The sequence below is a fragment of the Barbatula barbatula genome, assembly GCF_947034865.1.
Source record: "Barbatula barbatula genome assembly, chromosome: 18".
In the NCBI taxonomy this organism is placed as follows: domain Eukaryota; kingdom Metazoa; phylum Chordata; class Actinopteri; order Cypriniformes; family Nemacheilidae; genus Barbatula; species Barbatula barbatula.
In genome coordinates, this window is record NC_136781.1 from 18,297,151 (window position 1) to 18,321,414 (window position 24,264).

General features: G+C 42.4%; 1 protein-coding gene across 1 annotated transcript in view; it reads left to right on the forward strand.

Moving 5' to 3' along the window:
* Window positions 1-24,264, forward strand: part of mgat4b (alpha-1,3-mannosyl-glycoprotein 4-beta-N-acetylglucosaminyltransferase B) — a 125,508-nt gene that overhangs the window by 74,607 nt on the left and 26,637 nt on the right. Inside the window, exons 7-10 of the mRNA XM_079480525.1 lie at window positions 452-527; window positions 908-1,022; window positions 16,015-16,145; window positions 18,063-18,170. Coding sequence (XP_079336651.1) covers window positions 452-527; window positions 908-1,022; window positions 16,015-16,145; window positions 18,063-18,170 — 430 coding nt within the window. The remainder of the gene's footprint in view (window positions 1-451; window positions 528-907; window positions 1,023-16,014; window positions 16,146-18,062; window positions 18,171-24,264) is intronic.

Below are 24,264 nucleotides of genomic sequence, written 5' to 3' on the forward strand. Positions count from 1 at the left end.
CAAGACAACTAGAAGGCAAGATGATATTCAACAGTGTAAACAGAAAGCAAGTCAGCACACTTGCTATGCTAACGGTGTTGACTATCAATTTTGGTCTATCTTCAAGTATATAACCAGGACAGGGTTATTGAGATTTCAGGATAAGTTAGCAACGACAGTGATAAGTAACGATAATAAAATACACTAATATTAAAACAGTAGAAGTACAAGTAAAGTACAAGTGCAGTAATACAAACAAATCCCAGCAGCAATGCATGCAGTAACCGGAACCAATGGTGTCCGGGTCAAAGTTACAGAACAAATAACAAAGAAACAGTTCAAAGTTCATTTCTGTTGTCACTGTCCCCTCGTTTGTTAGCAGCAGATCTATTTTACAATTGTTTATCTTAAGTCTGTTGATTTGTGTGCCTGTGGCTTTTGCTTCTTTATTGACCAAACGCTGTTTTTGCAGGTGGCGAACAAAGCAAAATTTGGATTACAGTTTTCTAATGATGTATGCCCAGACCAAAGGGACATATTATGTACAGGTAAACACAAATTCATTTGAAATTTATTTTTAAAAAGTCATGAAATTGAATTAAAGGATAGTTCACCCGAAAATAAAAATAATCTAATAATTTACTCACCCTCATGCCATTCTTGGCATAGGTTATAGACCATTTTGCAAGAATGAAACAACAGCGTCTAGATGGTTTTGATTCGAAAAACACACACAGCAATATTGTAAAAATCACTAGTTTTAAGGTATACGGAAAGTTAGTCAGCAGATGCTTCTCATAACTCTCTCTCTTCATAATAAATCGGAACGGGTTATTTAGCTCCATCTAAAAGAGATGCATTGCACATGTCCCTTCAGAAACACTTTATAGCAGCTTCGGTTTCCCTTAACATTCCCTCTCTCCCACAGCTAGAGGATGACATTGTCGCACGCCCAAATTACTTCACAACAATGAAAAACTTTGCCCTACAGCAGCCATCAGAGGAGTGGATGATACTTGAGTTCTCCCAGCTGGGCTTCATCGGTGAGTCTTAGCAAAGTCTTGTTACAAAATTTGTGCCCCTCGCTGGCCATGTTTGCAATGCTTCCGGGCAGTTATTTTACGTTATAAAAAAAGTCCATGGTCTTATCCACTTGAATGGGGGAAGGCAGATATTTGTTCAATTGCTGGGAAAAATTAAACAGCATATTTCCCAGGGGTGTTGCTAGACCTATAGCTCCACTGGGGCACAGGCCCCCATTATTTTTTAGATAGATTTTTCTATCACTTTTTTCTTAAAAACCTGCTGTTTGCAAGTATGCAACATAATGCATAATACAAACTTTTCTTAAAGTGCAACAATACGGGGGAAGGAAAACATGTATTTAAAAATATAAAAAGTATCTTCAACATACTTAACACAAACTTTATTAACATAGTTGCATCGATGTATGGAAATAATGCAAGCAGAGATAATTTGGCATTCATTACACAATGATAACAATCAATAATTACATCTTTTCAAGATTTTACAATTACAGTATTTTACAGTTACAGTTATCACTTCAAACTTCGAACTCTCCTCTTTCGCCCCACTGACTGACACCGAAGTCACCCGACTTCTCTCCCGCCACCCCACCACCTGTCTGCTTGACCCAATCCCCTCCCATCTCCTTCAGGTCATATCCAGCACACTTACACCTGCACTCACACACATCATCAACACCTCCCTGCTCACCGGCACTTTTCCATCAACATTCAAACAGGCCCAGGTCACGCCCCTACTCCTTCTGCTAGACCTATCTGCAGCGTTTGACACGGTCAATCACCAGATACTGCTAGCAAACCTGTCATCCTTAGGAATCTCAGGCTCCCCTCTCCGCTGGTTCCAATCCTTCCTCTCTGGCAGATCATTCAAGGTGTCATGGAGGGGTTTGCTGTCCACTGCTAACCACATGATCACTGGGGTCCCTTAGGGATCGGTGCTTGGACCGCTGCTTTTTTCCATATACATGACATCCTTAGGACCCATCATACGGGCACACGGCTTCTTGTATCACTGTTACAAGATGCTGACGACACCCAGGTCTATATCTCGTTTCACCCAGACGATACCACTACAGCAGCTCGCATAACAGCCTGCCTAGATGACATCTCAGCTTGGATGAAAGAACCTGAACCTGGCAAAGACAGAACTACTCGTGTTTCCGGCACACCCCACGGTGAAACACGATCTCACCATCCAATTCGGCAAATCCACAATCACTCCCTCCGAATCAGCCAGGAACCTCAGAGTCATATTTGATGAACAACTGTCCTTCAATGATCACATTGCAAAGACAACGCGATCCTGTCGATATGCCTTATTCAACATTCGAAAGGTTAGACCCTACCTCAATGAGCAAGCGGCGCAACTCCTTGTCCAGGCCCTGGTAATCTCAAGGTTAGACTACTGCAATGCTCTCCTTGCTGGTCTTTCTGCAAAGGCTATCAAACCACTTCAGCTGGTTCAAAACGCAGCAGCATCTTCCAACACCTCAAAAGGGCTAATGTCTCTCTCCACTGGATACCGGTTGAAGCCCTTACAGATTCAAGTCACCGATGTTTGCCTGCACCGGCATACTTTCACACCCTGATACCCTGGAAAATTCTTCCTAATGCGGTCCGGTCAACCACATCTCTCACAACCTTCAAAAAACTACTTAAAACACACCTCTTCTGTGAATACTTGACAGACAAATGAAAAAAGTACACTAACCTCTTCTCTCAACAGGTAGTGATCTAGCTTTTGTTTGAAACTAGTAACTTTGTATAAGCACCTAATGTACTATTGCTCTTTTATGACATATCGCTTATTGCTCCCCGAACTCTTTGTAAGTCGCTTTGGATAAAAGCGTCTGCTAAATTACTAAATGTAAATGTTTCTCTAAGCAACAATGCAATTTTACAGACTTGACAAAGGTTTTCCTGAGACATTTTCCTCTAAAATTAATGTCTGAGAACCTGACTGGCTGGGTATGTACAGTAGTTTGTTTATTAAGTCTTACCTCCCTCAAACTCATTATCTCCTTACTACTTCCATTACCCTGCTTTGCACAAACAAATTCTGTTGTTCATCTACAAGGGTCATTACAGATCAGGTCAAAATAAGATGATCTATATTATTTAGAAATTCACTTCCTAATCTCCTCCGTGATACGAGACCGGTGCAAGTACATGCTTAACATGATTAAAACTTATTACGTATTTTTTCTGTGCTCACTGTGCTTCCCCAGTGTTTGTGCAGGTTTCGTAAAGTTTTTTCGAACATAAAAATCATTACGTAACAACTTTTCTTATTGCACAAGTCACTTTCAATTGTGCAGGTATGCAGTGTGAGGCTTATTCAAAAAACATGTTTAAACATGCACACCTCTGTCACAAATTGGTTTTGACAGAACCCAGATGCAGGCAGACGAAGGGTTAATCAGAAAACTTTATTTAAATAAAACACCCACAATGGGGAAAACATGAACCAAAAACCAAGGCAAACAAACACTTCCCACGAGTGGGACAAAACAAAACAAGGATTCTTGGAATAGAAATAAAAAGTTCACAAACTGAAACAGGAACAGGGTAATCCAACAAACGCGAGAAATCGTATGCAGGTAAGACTATCGTGAGAGCAAGACATCTAGTGTTGAGAACTAGCACTAACATTAGACAATGCACCGACACTGAACAGAGGGAAACTGAGACTGTATAAAGGGAGACACTAACGAGGAGTGATTACATGGGGAGAGTGGTGACAGGTGATTGGAATGAAACCATACCGAGAGTGATTAACAGACCAGGTGATGGGAATAAAACCCTAACGAAGGTGAAACACAAAGCAGATGATGGGAATTTAACCCTAATGAAACAATTACAGGAGAAAGGAGGGCGGGGCTGAGAGACATAACAGGAAGACACGTGGCACCAAGTAAAAACATAAAGCCACGTGTCTTGTACCGTCTCGCAGAGTTTGATGGTTGCCCAGATGAAAAATAGAAGACAGTACAACCGGACTGTTGGTTTCACGGATCGTTTATATTATGGTTTCATTAGTTAAACCCACTCTTCACACACATGTTAATGGGTGAGTATTAACAGGGGAATACACTGCGAAACGCGTTACAAATCAAATAACACTCTCTCCGCGCATGCGCTCCCAAGAACAGCACGCATATATTAACATACGTCTTAAAGGGACATCAACCTCCAACATTATGAATACTTAAACACTAGGTGGCCGTTACAGATCCCCCCCCAGGAAGGTAAAGGCTGCCCTCAGCCGTGCACAACTGAGTACAGCATCACTTAACACAACTCCATACATGAAAAGTCGTAAAAGCAACAGAACCATACAGGAGAATCTTGCATTAAGGTACACACTGGCACACATGTCAGTACAGATGGACCAAAACACAACATCCGCAGCAGCAAAAGAAAATGGCATTCAACAAACCAGAATTGTAATACACGACATATTGCATTATCCACTCTCAACTCCCATCGTGTCCAACATTATAACAAAAACAAGTCAACAGACAAATCAACAATGGTAAATATTAAATTTACATCATCACACAAATTTCAACATCACCCCTCCCACATGAACAAACCAAACAAATCAACACACATTATTATTGAGCAACACTATTCAAGGCCCAGTCTGTCTGTGTGGTACTCATTCGTCCACCTATTAGTCGACCAGTCCGAAGTGATTCTCGGTACACGTCGAGGTCTCAAGGCATAGCGGCCCATGTTAGGATCATCCTCATCACCAACAGCCAAGCCCGTTGGGTTCACAGCATTAGCATCACCACCATCCTCCGAAATTTCAGGCACATCAGCAGGCAAAGAACAGTCACGCACCAACCGCATGGCGTCCATAGTTAGCAAGCTAGTCAGCAAAAAGTTGCCGCAATGCAAAAACTCCCGCAACGAAATCCTCTTCCAAGAAAAAAATAATAATCCAAACCTCCTTGTAGGCAAAGGACAAAAGATGACCGGTGAATCCAGTTGTTCGGGCGCCAATTTGTAACGTCTCGCAGAGTTTGATGGTTGCCCAGATGAAAAATAGAAGACAGTACAACCGGACTGTTGGTTTCACGGATCGTTTATATTATGGTTTCATTAGTTAAACCCACTCTTCACACACATGTTAATGGGTGAGTATTAACAGGGGAATACACTGCGAAACGCATTACAAATCAAATAAACGGAAAACATATCAACATAAAGCAAGTCAGCAGTAGAGCGGTTCTCTCCGCGCATGCGCTCCCAAGAACAGCACGCATATATTAACATACGTCTTAAAGGGACATCAACCTCCAACATTATGAATACTTAAACACTAGGTGGCCGTTACAGTCTCCACACATAATACAACAGAAACCCGAAAGACGTGGCTTTCCGCGCCGAGAGCAACCAAACTCAGACCACCATAATCACTTTTGAAAAAGTGAAAAAGCTGTAACGAGAACATACGTTTCCTTTACCCAAACGCTGCTTTCAATCAGCCTGATTACAAGTTGTTTGATAACAAACTGCTTTATTAATTAGAGAAGCCGAAACAAGATTCGCACCTCCTCAAGTTTTGCACCTACAACCATATGTGGCACCTAAAAGCTCAGGTTAAAATTGGTTTCTTAATTCATGACACCTTTAAGGCTACAAGAATCCCAAAATCCACGCTCTCACACGTGCCTCTCACACACCAGACTCACTCCAATAATGCTAAAGAGAGAGATAAAGAAAGAAAGAGCATAGCAGTTGTGATTCATTCAGATTTATGAATACAAGCAGAACCTAAATCAAACTCGCATATTTACTGGTTACAGATCAATTCAAATGGCAGGGGAGCCAACATACAGCATATTTATATAGTAACATATATATATATACAGTAGGCAGTCAATCAAAATGCCTAATACCGCTGCATTGAGTTAAAAACATTTACGAATGAATGAGGCATTTATATAGCGTTTTATATAAACCCAAAGTGCTTTACAATAATATGAGGGGGGTCTCTCCTCAACCACCACCAGTGTGCAGCATCTACCTGGATGATGTTACAGCAGCCACAGTACAACGGCACACACACCAGCTATTGGTGGAGAGTAGAGAGAGACAATTCACAGGGTGGGGATTATCAGGAGGCCATAATTGACAAGGGCCAGTTGAGGGAATCTGGCCAGGACACCAGGGTTACACCCCACTATCTTACATGAGAAGTGCCATGGGATCTTTAATGACCACAGGTTCAACGTGTCATCCGAAGGATGGAATACGAAATATTACCAGGAGGCGCCTGTTTCTGCCTTCAGTATTATACCACATGTACTTTGAAACAGTAAAATGGAATGTGATAAATTCATTATTACATGACAGAAGGAAACGTTGGGTTCACTCGGAAAATGTCGTCAGTACTGCCCCGCTGTGCAGGAAACACCTCTCCCTGTGTCTGTAGGGAGAAGCCTAAGACACTAGATGGAAAGACTAAAACCTTTAGCCAAAAATGTGTAACAGCGAATAGTATATTTTAACATTAATTAAGCCTTCCATTCCATTAATTATTTCCGCCTTGAAGTGAGAATCATTTAAATTCAGAGAGCGTGTAAAGGCAGCAAAAGTTGCAACTTCAAAACCGTTTCGATTCTAGACTCTGAACATTTGATACAGCTTATTGCCCAATAAAGCTGTTTTCATTTACATATTTTCTGTTGTAACCATGACACATAGTCTGATAAAATCACCACACAGAGATTTTGGCTATATTCTGTGACACAGCGCATGCACAGCCTCTATCTCTGTAACCATGTGCTCATTTACAGACAAACTGTGTTTGTGCTTTTATATCCAAACAGTCGATAACTGTGGAAGATTTCAGATATATTCGCAAGCCAGTGAAATGAACAGCGCTGCTTCTCCAGAGATACTCATTGTATAAAGAGATGTAAGGGTCTGTAATACCTACAATTAGAGAAACCGTAACGGCTAACAAAACATGGGTGCAGCAGATGAAATTTCACATTCCTGGTCTATGTGCTGGATTTTTCCACTTACAATGTCTGGATTCAACAGTCACCTTAAATCTAAAGGGGGATCCTGCAGTTGCTTCTAAAAAGTAGCAGGAAACTACATTTCCATTTGCCGATACACCAGCTAATGCTGATAGGCAGCCAATAACTGGTATTTCTTATTTGACATAAGAGACAAGTTTGATTTTGGGTTATTGACGGACTTTTTCGCTTCAGTCCTGCATGTTCAAAAATTTGCAGAAAAGTCAAAGAGACAGTTTTTCCCAATAAGTTTAAGTAGAATTTATTATCAGATGTAAAAGCTTCTTTCCAGCTGGGGTTGCCTCTCAACATATATATGAGCGAACAACTGAAAAACACACTTCCGGGTTACAGATATTTATAATATATGTGACGTCGATTCTCTCTTCAGGCTCCTCCCCTTCCTTGGGCGGGCGTTCAATCCTCTGGAACCAATCACCTCGGGACATGTTAATCTGACTCCATTCTCCCCCAACCGTTGGTTCCCTGCAAAACATTTTGAAAATAGCCGTCCTGCCGAAAAATGCGATTTACGCACACACACACACGTTATTTGAAACTCAGCTTCCGCATTCCTCAAAGCTCTCGTTTCACACTCCTGCCAACTAGTTTTCAAGATTTAAAAAACCCAGCACAGCATGGACATACTCATATCATTGTATTTGACAGTAAAACAACAGTAAACATAAACTTATAATGCATAGAACATCATAACCCCAACAATCCCTCTCTTGACCTCGAAAGAGGTCAAAATTCTTGGTCCTCCGTGTCGTTATTATAGCTAGATAACAATGACATATTAAATGGTTTGGGGCTTTCCGGTCTCTCAATAGCTGAAATTATTAATCGATTACACAATGATCTAAGGCAAGGCATGCAACAACAACCACACGTAATCAAAATTGCTACAAATACCCCTATGGACATCACAATAGACATTACTATTGCTTTCCATCTTCCCAATGTTTTGTCTAGCCAATCTCCAATAGGATTATTTACTCCTGAAATTATTAATAGGATCCCCGACAGCTTACAGTTTTTCCACAGCTTCATCTTGTTGCGCTCTCTTGGACTTTAAAGGAACAATAAACACACTCTTGGAAATAAAAATGGTTAAACACACAGTATACTTAATGGGAATATGCAATTAAGGAAAAATATATGGTTAAAATCCCACAAATAGAAATGTATGGAATAAATGGTTATACGTTAATGAATATGACAATATAAAAAGTATGAAAAATAGTAAATATAAATAATATGAAATATATGAAAAATATGAAAAATAATAAATATGAAAATAATAAATATGGAAAAATGTGAATATTTAAAATATGTATATTGTATATATTGATATATATATTGATTATAAAGAATAAATGGTAATACGTATTTCCACCTCCGTTATTATTCACTCAAAGTTTGTTGCACTTTTGGAAAATGATTCTACCGTCCTTCTCTTTGGTCACAGCACATTCACCTGGTTGTCTGTTCTGTGCAATCACCTTTTCAGTACCGCATCTGTGTATGGACTTGTGAACAAGACACCTGTCTTGTGAATGATTTGCAATTGTTATTGTACTGGTGGTGTTGTGATTTCACCTGTGGCTTCTTCAGCCTCTGGTTCTCCACCCGCACTTTCCCTCTCTTGGACCTGACTACTCAGGTCCACCCGTGTCTCTGCAAGATCCCTTGAGGGGGGGTCACAAGCTACACATGAGGTTAAATGAAACCAAGTGTCACCCTTGCCCTGCAATTGAACACAGTGTGATGTCCTCGCTGTCACCCTATAGGGTTTCGACCACCTTGGCTCATTCCACTTTCTCCTGAACGTCCTCAGCCTCACCCACTGTACCGTCGTTGGAGGGGGGTCTGCTGCTGGAGATGGATTGACCTGATGAGAGCAGTCAGTTTATCAAAATAGACAGTGTGTGATAATGGTATCACAATGGCATCCGACAGTGCATTCCGTGGCCCTGGAAACTGGCGACCTGTAAGCAATTCAAAAGGGGTGAATCCTGTGATTCGGTTAACAGATGATCTTACTGACATTAAGGCCAATGGCAAAGCTGACAACCAATTTAGTTTTGTCTGTGCACAGATTTTAGCCAATTTGAGTTTGTGTGAGATTCATTCGTTCAACCTTACCTTGGCTGGCAGGATGCCAGACAGCACCAAATGCATGTTTTAGGCCTAGGGCCTTTTCGACGATTCGCAAATGTTCATTTTTAAAGTGACTGCCATTATCTGATTGTAAACGGCGAGGAAAACCGTAACGAGGTATATAATGATTTATTAAACATTTTATCACCGCCGTACTGTCTTCTCTGCCGACAGGATAAGCTTCAGGCCATCCAGTGAAATAGTCTACGATTACCAGAACATAACGCTTACTCTGTACCCTCGTGATCATGTCTGTGAAATCAATCACGATTTCGTCCCCTGGACCACCGGTCAAAGGAAACGAACCCCTTGTTGGTTTAATCGTGGGTTTAACGTTATATCCCTGACAAACTTCACACGTGCTCACATGTGCTGAGACCATAGCTTTTAAAAAAGGATGCCACCAATATTCAAGCGCTCTCATCATCTGTTTGTCCCCGACATGGCTCACTCCATGAACCGCTACCATGATGGAATAACACAGACTCGCTGGGAGCGCCGGACGTCCGTCCGGAGCTTGCCACAGTCCGTCAGAGGCACGAACGGCTCCATGTTGTGCCCACACAGAGACTTCTTCAGGGGTACAGCGCTGATGCTCTTTACAAAGGTATTCCCTTGTGAATCTCGGCAATAGATCGTTAGATGTTCTTTCTGATGTGCACATCATCTGCGAGGACACATAACCAGCAGCAGCTTTTGCCGCCAAGTCTGCTGCGTCATTGCCTCGGCTCAAAGAGCTATCCACCTTAGAGTGACCAGCGCATTTAATCACTGCCACCTCTGAGGGGATCATCAGAGCCTCTAAAAGGTCTCTGTCTTCACATGCATGTGTTATTGGTCGACCTGACGAAGTGATAAAGCCACAACGTTTCCACATCGGCATTTCTACATGTAAAGCTGTAACAACATATGCAGAGTCAGTATAGATGTTTACACGGTGTCCACCAGCATGTTGCAAGGCTTTGATCACTGCTACCATTTCTGCCCTCTGTGCTGACTGCTTCCCATCTAACCTTGCTGCATCCCTCGTAATCATCTCATGTCCTACCTGCTCTACCACTGCATAAGCCGCTTTCAAACTTCCGTTCTCAGCCCTGAAACAGCACCCGTCAGTGAACAAAGTCATGACTGGCTCAGGGCCAGTCAATGGTTTTGCAAACAACCCTGGTCTGACCACTGATGCCCTCTCTGTGATCGGTGCACAGTCGTGCGGTTCTCCCTCCTCCACCAAATCTGCCATGTTAATGCCCTCATGTGTGTATATGATATGGTCGGCGAGCAAAATTGCTGCAATGCGTCGCTGTCGCAAAGGGGAAAATGTGAATGATTCAGAATTAACAAAAGATGCGATTGAATGCGTGGTTAAAACAATTAGGTGGTGGCCCATAACGATGTGAGACGTTTTCTTCACTATCTTTGCCAGTCCTGCGACAAACCTGCTGCATGGTGGCTGTCTTTGTTCTACACTGTCCAGCAACATGCTAACATACATCAACACTTTTCTGCCCCCCTGGTCTTTTTGATAAAGTACCCCATGTGCACTTGACCCTGTCTCAGAGACGTCTAAGTGAAATGGTGATCTGTAATCGGCACTGCTGAGATTAGCTGCATGTGCCATTTGTTGTTTCAGGTTGATGAACGTCCGTTCAGCTTCCTGTGTCCACTCAATGTCTGCTCTCAAATTCTTCATACCCTGTTGTTTTACAAGATCTCTCAAAGGGACTGTTAATGAAACATACATTGGAATATAATGTCTACTATACCCTGTTAGGCCTAGGAATGACAACATCTCCTTAACCGTGGTTGGCTTTGGATGACTCAGAATTCCTCGTCTATGGGCTTACCGTTAGCGTGGAGCCCTCTGGGGTTATCATGCGACCTAGAAATGTAACACAAGGTCTGCAAAATTGCAGCTTTTCCTTGCTTACCTTGAAGCCACTTTTGTGTAATTGTCTTAACACAGCTTCTCTCCCCTCCAGGCATCCTTGCTCTGTTTTGGCTGCCAAAAGGAGGTCATCAACATACATGATCAACACACAGTCTCCAGGCTCACTACAGTCCTGTAATTGTTGTTTTAGTGCATGGTTAAAAATTCCTGGTGATAAGACAAACCCCTGGGGTAATCGGTTGTAAGAATATTGACAACCTTTGTACGTGAAAGCCACACACGCCTTGCATTCCTCTGCTAAAGGGATACAGAAAAATGCGTTAGCCAAATCAATACATGTAAACCAATTGTGCTCAGGTGTTATCACAGAGAGTGCAGTATACAGATTAGGCACTGTTAATGATGGTGTAGCCACAACAGCATTAATTGCTCTCAAATCATGTACCAACCTGTACTTATTCGTGCCTGGTTTTGGCACCGGAAAAATAGGCGTGTTCCACCTAGATTTATATGGTGTAATAACACCACTCTCTAGGAGACCTTTTACTGTTGCGGCCACACCCTCGTCCGCCTCAGGTTTGTTGCGGTATTGTGGAATCCAGATGGGGTCAGGTGTGCTTAACTGAAAGTAAACTGGAGACATGTTACAAAAACCTACATCTGTTGGGCCCTGAGACCAAAGATCCTCAGGTAAATTTTTTATGATATCTGGTTCTCCCACACTATCTGACAGCTCCCTGCCATGGAATCTAGAAACCTGCACATGCTCTAGAGCTCCAGTGTCTCGTGTGGCACCTTCTATCCAATAGGCTTTGTGTTTAGGTGAATATTTAACATCCGTCTTCTCCGTGGGCTCCCAATCCTGGGTGGCCAACAGTGTTTTTGTAATCTTACCTAGCTCCCTGGCTTCATGGCTTGGGTGTAAGGCTAACGATATGTGCGGTGCTGCTGTGTCTGCCATCTCATACCACTTCAACTGCTCTTCTGTCAGCTTCACTGGAGCCATCACTCCTTCTTTACTCACAAAAATTCCGGCTCCCTCCAACACCCATCTGTCTCCCTCCACTTCCTGAAACATTTCTTCATAAATGGTTATGTCATTCCTGTCATAAAACAATGTACAATGCAATGGGTCTATGGGGGGTAAATAGATATCTAAATTTGAAATCCATGAACGGTATTTATTATACAGTTCCATTGCTGTGCCCCACTGTGTGTCATCATCTAATTTTACCCAGTAAAGATCAGCTGCCTCCTCCTCCCCACACGAGGTCAGCATCCACTGGCTGTCTGTCATATTACCTGATAGGGAACAGTTAATGGTTGTACCATCTGGAAATGTAACTATAACCCCTTCTACTGAGCACAGAATGCTAGCCCCTAACTTTATTATTAAATCTCTACCCAAAAGAGGAATGGGAGCATTGCTGGAGAAAAGGAACGAGTGTGATAAGCATTGATTTGCCACTTCTACTTTAAATGGTTGTGTCATTTGCCAGCTTTCACTTCCCCCAGAGAACCCGATGACCGTCACAGTTTTGTCACTCAGATCAGATTGTTTTATGCCGCCTGTGACAGTCGAATAGGTGGCTCCGGTGTCCACCAGAGCTTGTAATGGTTTGTTGTTTACCATTAAAGAAATGAGAGGTTCAGCCCCAGCCCTCATTTCAGCTCTCTGGGGGTCCCATCAACAATCCCTCGCGCCACCTTCCGGGCCCAATGATGGGAGCACCGGCGCCTGGAGGTTGGAGGGTGGTGGAGGGTGTTGCCCCGGGTTGTATGGGGTTTGTGGTTCCCTGCCGCAACCACCGGCACCACCTCTTCGAGGACCCCATCCCTCCGCAGGTGGTCCGTTATACTGACCTGAAAGCTGTGGACACTCTCTCATCCAGTGGCCTGCCTCACCACACACGTAACAATTTCCCCCGCCCTGCTGCCTCCCTCCATAAGACCCCCTCCCTCTATTACTACCCCTCCAATTGCTACTTTGTCTATTTCCCCTCCCACCTGCTGCATGGGCTTCTGTATCATAGGGTGGGCCGTTATATTGGTAAGGGGGTGGCTGATAGGATTGTTGTGGCATCTGCTTACTCTTTTTTGTCCCTCCCTCATTCTTTGCTTGTTCTAACTGTAGTTTTAGCAACTCTATTTTTATCTTTTCTAATTGTTCTTCCTCTTTTCCTGTTTTCTCAACAGCCCTATCTGTGTGGTGGACTAAATGCCTTTCCCATATTTCGTTACTAGCAATTGGAATGTCTGGGTTATTTTCCATTATTTGTTTAACACCACTAGGGGCACCTGCCATGACTGCTGCTCTGAATATGTCTCGTGTAATTGGGTTGTTTAAACTATTTTCTTCCACCATCTGTTCCCACTCAGCCGCGCACCTGAAATAATATGCTGCACCTGTCTCACCTGGTTTTATGCAAAACTTTATGTTTTGGTATACGGTGGGTGGCAATGGGTACAATCGACCGAGTGCCCTGCCCACCATTGTGATTACCTTTGAAAAATCAAGATCATTTGGATATTGTAAAGTTTGGGCTTCGAGTTCAAAACTCCCCATCTGAGAGGCTGTCAAAATCTGACCCAACAGACACCTTATGTCACCCAAAGCCAGAACGGTACCATGACTCAAGGCCGTTAATTTACTCAACCACTTAGAGCCCCCTGATGTAATTGGAGGAAGTTTACTGGAAATAGCGGTCATGTCACTGTGTGACCAGGGCTGGTACTGCAATGGGGCTTGTACGCCTGGATATAACTGATTAGTATGGTGACTCATTGCCTGCTCTCTCTGCTCTGGCTCGTTAGGGGGGCAATGATCAATTGAAAAATTAGACAACTGCTGCTCTCTTTCCCTTCCCCTAGAACGTTTTGCTATTGGCTCCTCCTCCATTACCATCGTTCCCGTAATACATACTGTGTGCATTGTGCCATGGGCCTGACCTGTTGTTCCTACAGGGCTAGATGCTCTAAAACTGCGCCCTTCCTCTTCGCTTCCTGCTCCGTTTTTACTACCACCACTTCCCTCTGGAAGCTGCATATTTTCTGCCACGTGGTGCATTGTCTCATCTACTTTCCCTCGTGCCGCATTGACCTGTTCTGTTACTATCTTGCCCAGGTGTTGTACCTCTTGTCGAAGCTCTCCTAATTCTTTCAAATGACAGTCAAGGACCCCTTCTTTCACTTCAATCATGACCTGTTGTTTGCTGTGAGTCGTGTTTGGTGAAATGTACGGTGGGGGCTGAGCGAGGATCGGATACAAGGGGTGGTACTGTTCAGGGGGCGGTGCTAGTGACTCAGTCTCACTGTTTCCGTCCTTCACTTCCTGTCTAACCTCAGCCTCTGTCGCCTTCACTTCCTTTCTACCCTCAGCCTCTGTTGCCTTCACTTCCTTTCTATCATGTCTAATGGGTGATAAAGCTGTTGCCACGAGGGCAATGCGAGTCCATTTTCTTAACTGTTTTTCTAAGTCACACCCTTTACTCTTATGTCTGCTTGTATTATACCATTTAATTGTTTTTTCATCACTTTTATGTCTGACTAACCTGCAATGAGCCTTTTTCTCCATATTCCTTACTTTCGGGGCCAGGGGCACTTTAAGTTCTTCGGCCTCCTTAGCCCATGCGTAATCATCACACAACGCTACCCAACATTCTTCAGATTCTTTCTGCCTTTGTTTCCTCTCTTTTGGTTCAGCCTGAGCTATCATCATCTCATCGATATTCTGCCATTGCTCTACTACGGTTGGACACTCGTATTGGTCACATTCCTTTTGAAACTCTGCCATTCAATTATATTTATTTACTTATATATATATATATATATTCAATATAATTTCCCTCCTGGTTTCTTTACGATCGTCTCCTCACCCCAACTTAAATTATACACATACACACAGCCTATTCAATTTAATTGCATCACATTCACACCAAAATAACGAATTTGTGTTTTTTTTTTTAAACCACAGGACTTTAACCCGAAAACAGACTTTAACTGTTTTAAAATTTATGGCTTTCTCTCTTTGCCAAGGGACTCGAACCCGTAAAACAGACTCTAACTGTTTTAAAAGAATCTTTTAAATCTGATTTTCCTTATTTCACTATTTCAATTTTTTGAGATCTTTTCCCTCCCCCGCAGGGTCCGCCGGAATGTGGCGCGAAAACTTCTCTTTGTCTTCAAATCACGTCGACGGTCACCATTTGACAGACTTTTTCGCTTCAGTCCTGCATGTTCAAAAATTTGAAGAAAAGTCAAAGAGACAGTTTTTCCCAATAAGTTTAAGTAGAATTTATTATCAGATGTAAAAGCTTCTTTCCAGCTGGGGTTGCCTCTCAACATATATATGAGCGAACAACTGAAAAACACACTTCCGGGTTACAGATATTTATAATATATGTGACGTCGATTCTCTCTTCAGGCTCCTCCCCTTCCTTGGGCGGGCGTTCAATCCTCTGGAACCTCGGGACATGTTAATCTGACTCCATTCTCCCCCAACCGTTGGTTCCCTGCAAAACATTTTGAAAATAGCCGTCCTGCCGAAAAATGCGATTTACGCACACACACACACGTTATTTGACACTCAGCTTCCGCATTTCTCAAAGCTCTCGTTTCACACTCCTGCCAACTAGTTTTCAAGATTTAGAAAACCCAGCACAGCATGGACATACTCATATCATTATATTTGACAGTAAAACAACAGTAAACATAAACTTATAATGCATAGAACATCGTAACCCCAACATTATGTCAATGTGCATTGCAAGAAGTGTTTCTAGTACAAAGCTTATGCAAGTATGAAACCGATGCACCTGTATTCACAACCAGTGTTGGGTTAGTTACTCTGAAAATGTAATAAACTACTAGTTACTACCAGGGTCTGGTTTGCTTGTTTCAGGTAAAATGTTCAAATCGTTGGACTTGCCTTTGATTGTGGAGTTTATGCTAATGTTCTACAAAGACAAGCCCATTGATTGGCTGTTGGACCACATCATGTGGGTGAAGGTGTGCAACCCAGAAAAAGATGCGGTAAGTATAAATTATATATGCTATAGTTGCAAGTAGAGTATATCAATTGTTTAATTGTTTCTTTTTGTGCTCATTTGATATTTGATTTTTTGATTTTGATTTTGATTCAATTTATTGTCATTACACACATACAAGTACAGTGCAACAAAATGTATTTTTAGAAGAAGATAAAGCATAACATGGGGAAGGTGGGGAGAAAAACATGTACACAATACACCAAAGACAAGACTTGCAACAGGGATAGGTAATCTAGTTCCGACAAGCAGCATCTGATTCTGCTGCCATGATGGCGCCGCATGCAGACCCACTTGTCAGGCTGGCGGGTCAAAGCGACGAAGGCATTGGATCTGGGTGCGGCCTATGTTTGTGTCTGTGTGTAAAAGTCTGTGTGTAAGAGTCTGTGCAGGTGTTTCAGTAGAATTAGGGAGGGACGCAAGAGCGTCTCTCCGTACTGCTCCACTCAGGGTTGAATTTCAGCAGCAGCCTTGGCCAAGGCTGATACGGGGGAGTCGAAAGAGATAAGATTGATTGTTTGGTCTTTGGGCGAGCAACCGCATTCCATTTACACGGCTACTCTCTTTGTCCATTTTGTCCAATATGGTCTCCAACAATATCAATTTTCCTTTGCAAAGTCGTGAGCTTCTCCGTGATAGAATCCATATTGCGGTTAATAGTCTCATTTCCAGAGCCGACTGCTCTTCCCACGACTTCCATCATAACGGTCAGCCTTGTGAGACTTTTGAGAGCTGTTACCGTTTTCTTAATTTCTCGATAACAAACGGCACAGCCTAATCCAATCAGCATAATACCTGTTATCATGGTTCCGAATAGGTAGACATCTTCAATGTCCTCCACGGAAAGAGGAGCCAGACACACGATCCGCCATCTCTCCCATGCGTCCATCGTGTAGCCAGCTGCAAACGTTCCGTCAGGGCAGGCAGGTTCCCCCAAACCCAAGCTTCTCGTCGAGAAGATCGTGTCAATAGCGTTTAAGTCAAGTCAAGTCAGCTTTATTTATATAGCGCTTTTTACCATTTTCATTGTTACAAAGCAGCTGTACAAGAAAAAATTACTATAAGTAAAACATAAAAGGTTATGGTTATTTAGAGACCATTTATCCATAATTTCAGTTGTAGAGCAGTGCAGAGAAAATCTCTCAAAAGATGATACGAGATGAGACACAAGGTCAGCAGGAAAAGTAAAGGGGAGGACGGGAGCAAGAGAAAATGCGACTGCCTCCGTTGAGAGAGCGAAGAGAAGAGATGATCACATAGATGCTGTGTTTAATTTTTTGGGGGATCGATTGAGAGAAATGCAATATAAAATACATAACTATGTCTTCAGGGGTGTATAAAGACCTTACATAATGCAGCGATATGTTTTTATTACCTTGGATTGAGCTATTTCTATCTACATAAACCATGTGTATATTACCTGTTTGCGATAATTGAAAAATCAGCTCTGTTTCCTTATTTAAATGTCCTAAAACTATTATATAATGAAGAGGTGGATCATTTTGTGAAGAGCCAGCTTGATACTTAGACACTGTTGTCATGATGTTGTCTTTGTTAGATATTAAATACTGAATACTGGATTAATAAATTGTTAAACTCTGTTACCCCAGGTGTTTGTAGTTATACTCAAAAAAATATTAAGACAAAGTGTATTTACTGTATTTAGATGACACAAAGCAATTCACTAACATAAAAAAGTGTGTGATGTAACATTTAAACTTTTACATAGACTGCCTTTTTAAATTGGAATAGACACTTGTTGAGACCACAACACCTGCCAAGTTTGACAGGAGTAAATGCAGTGTAAATCTAGGGTATATCATCAAAATGACTTAACTGTGTGTATAACTGAGAATGTGATCATTATTGTGACACATATAAACCTGTTCTTTGTGCTCCACAGAAACATTGTGATAGACAGAAGGCAAATCTGCGCATCCGCTTTAAACCGTCTCTCTTTCAACATGTCGGAACACACTCTTCCCTCTCTGGAAAGATCCAGAAACTCAAGGTGATCTATTTGGTGATAAATTATTTTTAATTGCGTACATTTTATGTGTTGTATACAGTTTATTAGTTTCTCAGAAGACCTTTGGCAAGCTTTCACACAACCTAGTTGCTTGTTAATGGTATCTGCTATTCGTCTATTCCGAATAGGGATCGCAATTTGATGTGAAATGATGAAATGGTGCCACAACTGATGTATAGTCATAATTTTTGTAAAGTGATGGATTTTATGAATGATATAGTTTAGAACTGTCACAATATCAGATTTTCCCTACATTACTAGTACATGTACTATATTATTGTTGTTAACAACAAAGCATTGTATTATAATTATTGTTAACACTATTATTGTGTTAAAAATTATTAAGTTAAAAATTATTAATGCTATCAGTCAAAGTAATGTTTATTTTTTAGGGCCCATAGTTGAAAACGGCTAGGTTTCGGTCCAGTTTGGGGCCTTTAACATGCTCAAAATATTGTTGATGGCCATGAGGCCTGGGCAAAGGTTGGCAGGAGGGATGTGTAGCGTCCCTTAAACGGGGCACATAAACTTGGTGCACAGATCACGCACAAATGTACTCATTTGGACGAAACTTGGTACGTATATAGTTTTTATAACTTTGCACTTTCATCCAGGAACAGGAATTTGGCTTATTTAAAATGTTGCTCTTCTTTGGAGATTCATGCTATTGTCACCAAATAATACATTTGGAAATAAATATATTGTGAAATCTGGGAAACTGGAACTGTGATATACAAGAAGATCATACTGGAACTGTTTAATCATGGGGTGTTATCACATTGGTGTTGAGTCCTAAACATGTTCGCCGGTTCCCGTCTCCTTTCTTTCCTTTTATGGAACTTCATTACATAGACTGAATGTTTCTTGACTTTTAACAAGAACAAAAAAAATCCCATACATTAAAAATAATAATAAAATCAAGTAGAAAAAGAGTAAAAAAAAACATGTATAAACAAACCCACTGTAACGCCACGCCAGCAGAGGGAGCCATCCCCTGAATACTGACGGAGATCTACTCCCTCTGCTGCTTCTACCTTGACTTCCTGTTTGGTGACTATTTAGCCAGAGATGCTACATCCATGCTTTGCGAAGTATTGCTAGTTACACTGCCTTACCGAGCGGTTCCCTTTGTTTTCCTGTTTGCTGACCGTGTATGATTCTGCCTGTTTGTCTTTGATTGTCTGGATTATCCCTTCTGATTTGACGGCCTGATTGGACTGATTTTCTGGTATTGACCCACTGCCTGTCTACGATATCTGTTTGTTTCTGTTGCTGCTCAATAAATCCTCTGCAAATGGATTCTACTTCGGACTCCACATCCTCTTTAAAGAATACTTCGCCTTACATGAATCCAGCAGAGGTAGCCAACCTGCAAGCAGCGTTTGCTTACCAGACAGAAGCCATAAAGGGCTTTCAAAAGCATCTCGTTCAACTACGATCAGTCAATGAACTTCCGACTCACTACATCTGCTCACTAAACCTAATACTCTTCCTGACAAATTTGATGGTTCTGCTGAACGTTGTAAAGGCTTTATTCACAGTCAGAGTATACTTTGATCATCAAAGAAATAAGTTTGAGTCCGATGAAAAGAAGTGTGCGTTTCTAATGACACTATTGACTGGCCGAGCAATCGACTGGGCTTCTGCTGTATGGGATAGCGATGTACAAATTAAAACCTGGATTATTTTATTCAACAATTGCGAGAAGTGTTTGAATATCCTGCTGGGGCAAGAATATATCAACTCAACTACTTCACCTCTCCCAGAACAACCGCACAGCAGCTGATTATACAGTCGAGTTTAGAACACTTGTAGCCCAGAGCGGTTGGAATTATATCTCTCTTAAGGCCGTGTTTCAGCAAAGTCTCAGCCACAAACTACAAATAAAGTTGGCATGCAAAGGAGATGATTTGTCATTTTCTGAGTATGTAAACCTGGCCATACATGTTGACAATCTTATGAGACAAGCTCCTCTGCGTAGAAGTGCAAGAGGAGTTCTACAGAGTAATTTAACATCTGCCTTCAATGTATCTACCCCAGAAACTGCAATCAGCGATGAACCCATGCAACTAAACTTCTCTAGGCTTTCATCAAGAATCCATTTGTCTATACCTCATAGACTCCCCCCAGCATGAGCTCGTCCTTGGATTTCCATGGCTAAGCGCTCACGATCCAAGCATCTCCTGGCAGCAGGGTGAGCTCATTCATTGGTCCTGTATGAATCATTGTCTTGCCGCAAGCCGACCTTCCATATCTCCTAACCAGTGTGGAAAGCCCGGAAACAAACCTGAATGTTGAAATCCCAACATGCTACCATGACTTAATAGAGGTCTTCAGCAAAGTCAAAGCTACACGACTACCTCCTCATCGTCCTTGGGATTGTGCTATCGACCTCCTACCTAACACAATGCCCCCCAAGAGTTAGATCTACCCTCTATCTTGAAATGAAAGTCAAGCCATGGAGGAATACATCACAGAGGTCTTGAATTCTGGCTTCATCCGACCTACTACTTCACTGGCAGCTGCAGGCTTTTTCTTCGTCAAGAAAAAATTTCAAGTCAAACAAACTTCATTTCTAGGCTTCCAAATAAGTCATCAAGGGGTCAAAATGAATACAACCAAAGTGAAAGCAGTCACTGAATGGCTCAGCCCTCAACAGTGAAAGAAATCCAATGGTTTCTGGGATTTGCAAACTTCTATAGACATTTCATTCGTAACTATAGCATGATAGCATCACCTCTGACCTCTCTCTACAAAATGAAGGTGGACAGATGAAGCCAACAACGCTTTCAACTCCCTGAAAGAGAGATTCACCAAAGCACCCATCTTGAAACATCCCGAACCCGATCTGCCCGATCTCATCATGGAGGTAGACGCATCCAATAGTGGAATCGGGGCAGTACTTTCTCAACGATATGGTCAACCAAGTAAGCTGTATCCTTGTGCATTCTTCTCCAGGAAATTAACGGCAGCCGCAAGAAACTATGATTTGGGAAACAAGGAACTTCTTTCCATGAAATCCGCCCTTGAAGAATGGCGACACTGGCTAGAAGGTGCAGCACATCCACTCCAGATCATAACTGACCATAAAAACCTTGAATACATAAAGAGTGCAAAACGTCTGAACCCACGCCAAGCTCGATGGTCGCTGTTCTTCACCCGCTTCCAGTTTACTGTAACCTATAGGCCAGGCAGTAAGAACAGTAATGCCGACGCTCTATCTAGACAGTATGACCTCTCCACTGACAATGTCCATCCTGAACCCATTCTTCCACCATCCATTGTCTTAGCTCCTGTAACTTGGGATATCATGGAGGACATTCAGAAAGAACAACAATCAGAACCAGCACCATCCAACTGCAAACCTGGCAAACAATATGTACCACAAAGTTTACGCCTCCGTGTCATGCAGTGGGTCCATTCATCCATTGGCTCAGGTCATCCTGGTATATCTCGCATTACAAAACACGTTCTGGTGGCCAGCTATGTCACAAGCTGTTACCGACTATGTAAAATCATGCAAAGTCTGCGCTCAATCTAAGACCCCCAAGGAATTACCCTCAGGCCTCCTACAACCATTACCAATTCCCCAACGTCCATAGATTTTGTCACTGATCTACCCCCTTCAAACCGATAACACACGATCCTGCCATGTGGTACCATTAAAGGGACTCCCCACAGCCTGGGAAACCGCCCAAGCCTTATTTCATCATATCTTCAGAGTATATGGTTTACCTGATGACATAGTCAGCGACAGAGGCATCCAATTAACTTCTCAGGTTTGGAGGGCCCTTCTGTAAGCCCCTTGATTTCAACATCAGCCCTACCTCGGGTTATCACCCTAAAGCTAACGGCCAAGTGGAGCGTCTGAATCCAGAAATCGGCAGATACCTCCGAACATATTGTAGTAGAGAACAACACCGTTGGTCAGAATTCCTGCCCTGGGCAGAATATGCCCAAAATTCATTGGTTCACTCATCTACAAGTATAACTAGTATAACCCTTCCAGTGTGTCCTAGGCTTCAAATCCCCCCTTTTCCCTTGGTCCGGAGAACCCTCATCAGTCCCAGCACCGGACGACTGGATTCGAAGCAGCGAGATGGTGTGGGACAGTGCTCACATCCATCTGCAGAGAGCATTGAGAACTAATAAGGAAGTATTAATGAGGTCACTTACCAATTAGAGCTTCCTGCTAACTACAGTATCTCTCCCTCCTTTCATGTTTCCCTCCTGAAACCGGACCTGAGGAGAGATAATGGGTAGCCACCCGTGACATTCTGGACCCGGACCCGTCTCTCATCGAGGAGTTTCATCAAGCCAGACCCGACCAACCAGCACCATGACCCAGGGGACGGCCTCGGAGAGTGTCAGGAAACGCTCTTAGTGGAAGGGGTTCTGTAACGCCACGCCAGCAGAGGGAGCCATCCCCTGAAAACTGACTGAGATCTGCTCCCTCTGCTGCTTCTACCTTGACTTCCTGTTTGGTGACTATTTAGCCAGAGAAGCTACATCCATGCTTTGCGAAGTATTTCCAGTTACACTGCCTTAGCGGTTCCCTTTGTTTTCCTGTTTGCTGACCATGTGTATGATTCTGCCTGTTTGTCTTTGATTGTCTGGATTATCCCATCTGATTTGGCTGCCCGATTGGACTGATTTTCTGGTATTGACCCACTGCCTGTCTACGATATCTGTTTGTTTCTGTTGCTGCTCAATAAATCCTCTGCAAATGGATTCTACTTCGGACTCCTCGTCTTCTTTAGACCCACCCCCAAGCCCGAGGTTAGTGTGCGTACATTACAACAACATTAAGGAGGCAATACAATATGTTTTAAGGTTGAAAAGAAACTCACTAAAATAACTTTTTCGCATACCGTACATTATTGTAGCTCCTCTATGCCCCGCCTTTCTTAAACACATTGATTTTTACAAAACTCATTACTCTGAAAAGCACAGTGTGCTCTGATTAGCCAGTTGACTGAATGCATCGAGATTGGCTGAATACCTCAAGCATGTGGCGTAAATGTTACACCCACAGACATAATAAATACCTAGACACCGCATTGGCCCCCGTATCGTACATCAACACCGCCGCCATCTTGGCTAGGGCAAAAGCAGACTATAAACACATTGGTGAATGGTGGAGCTGAGAATATCTTTAAAATTGTATAAAATGATTGCTGAAAAAGCCATTTCTCAAATTAATATTTCAATTTTGAAGATAATATGTAAATTAAATTTGTTCGATTGTTTCTGAGTTTTAAATGAATCAATCTTAAACCTGTAGTTATTTTATTCTTCCATTCACTTTCATGAATTTAATTTGCCCTTACCAATACCATCGACTATTGCCAATGCTTGATTATTCGCACACTATAAATCTAACACACCCAATTACATTAGTTGTAGCTGTGTTTGGGATGTGGAAATGTAAATAAAACTAAAGTAAACCGTAAATTACAATGGGATTGTGATTGTAAAAAAGAACATCAGATTTGTTTTTACAATTTTGGGTGAACTGTCCATTTACATTTTAAGCTCAGACCATACATAAATTGTTGTGGAATTTATTGTTAAATGCATTAAACTAACGTTATTTGCGAAGATTTTTATTAAAACAATTCTATGTGCTGGGCATGGGCAGAGTTAGCGGGGGCTGGCCCCCCAAACAATGTAAATATTGACGTCACGTTTTTACTCAGACACACAAAGATAAATTAAATTAAGACTTATCACCATGGCTGATTTAAAAAGAATTCTGCCAAGGCTTTACATTCACGCAAAATAGAAAGCAGAAAAATATCACGCTATGATTCAATAGAAAAGAAACATACAAGAGGGCCTAGGGGCAGTCCAAAAGGCTATGGATAGGGTGGGACAGTCTTAGGGGGAGTCATAGTCCGGGGTGGCGCTCGGGAGCGCGAAGCCCTGGGGGGATCGACGGGGGAAGTCCAGTGAGGAACAGGGGCAGGCTTGGCTTCCACCTGCAAAGCCGGCTGGGCGGGGCTTGGCACCGGCTGAAAGGCCGGCAGGAACACTGAATGGATTGCCGGCTTGGCAGGACTTGACACTGGCTGGA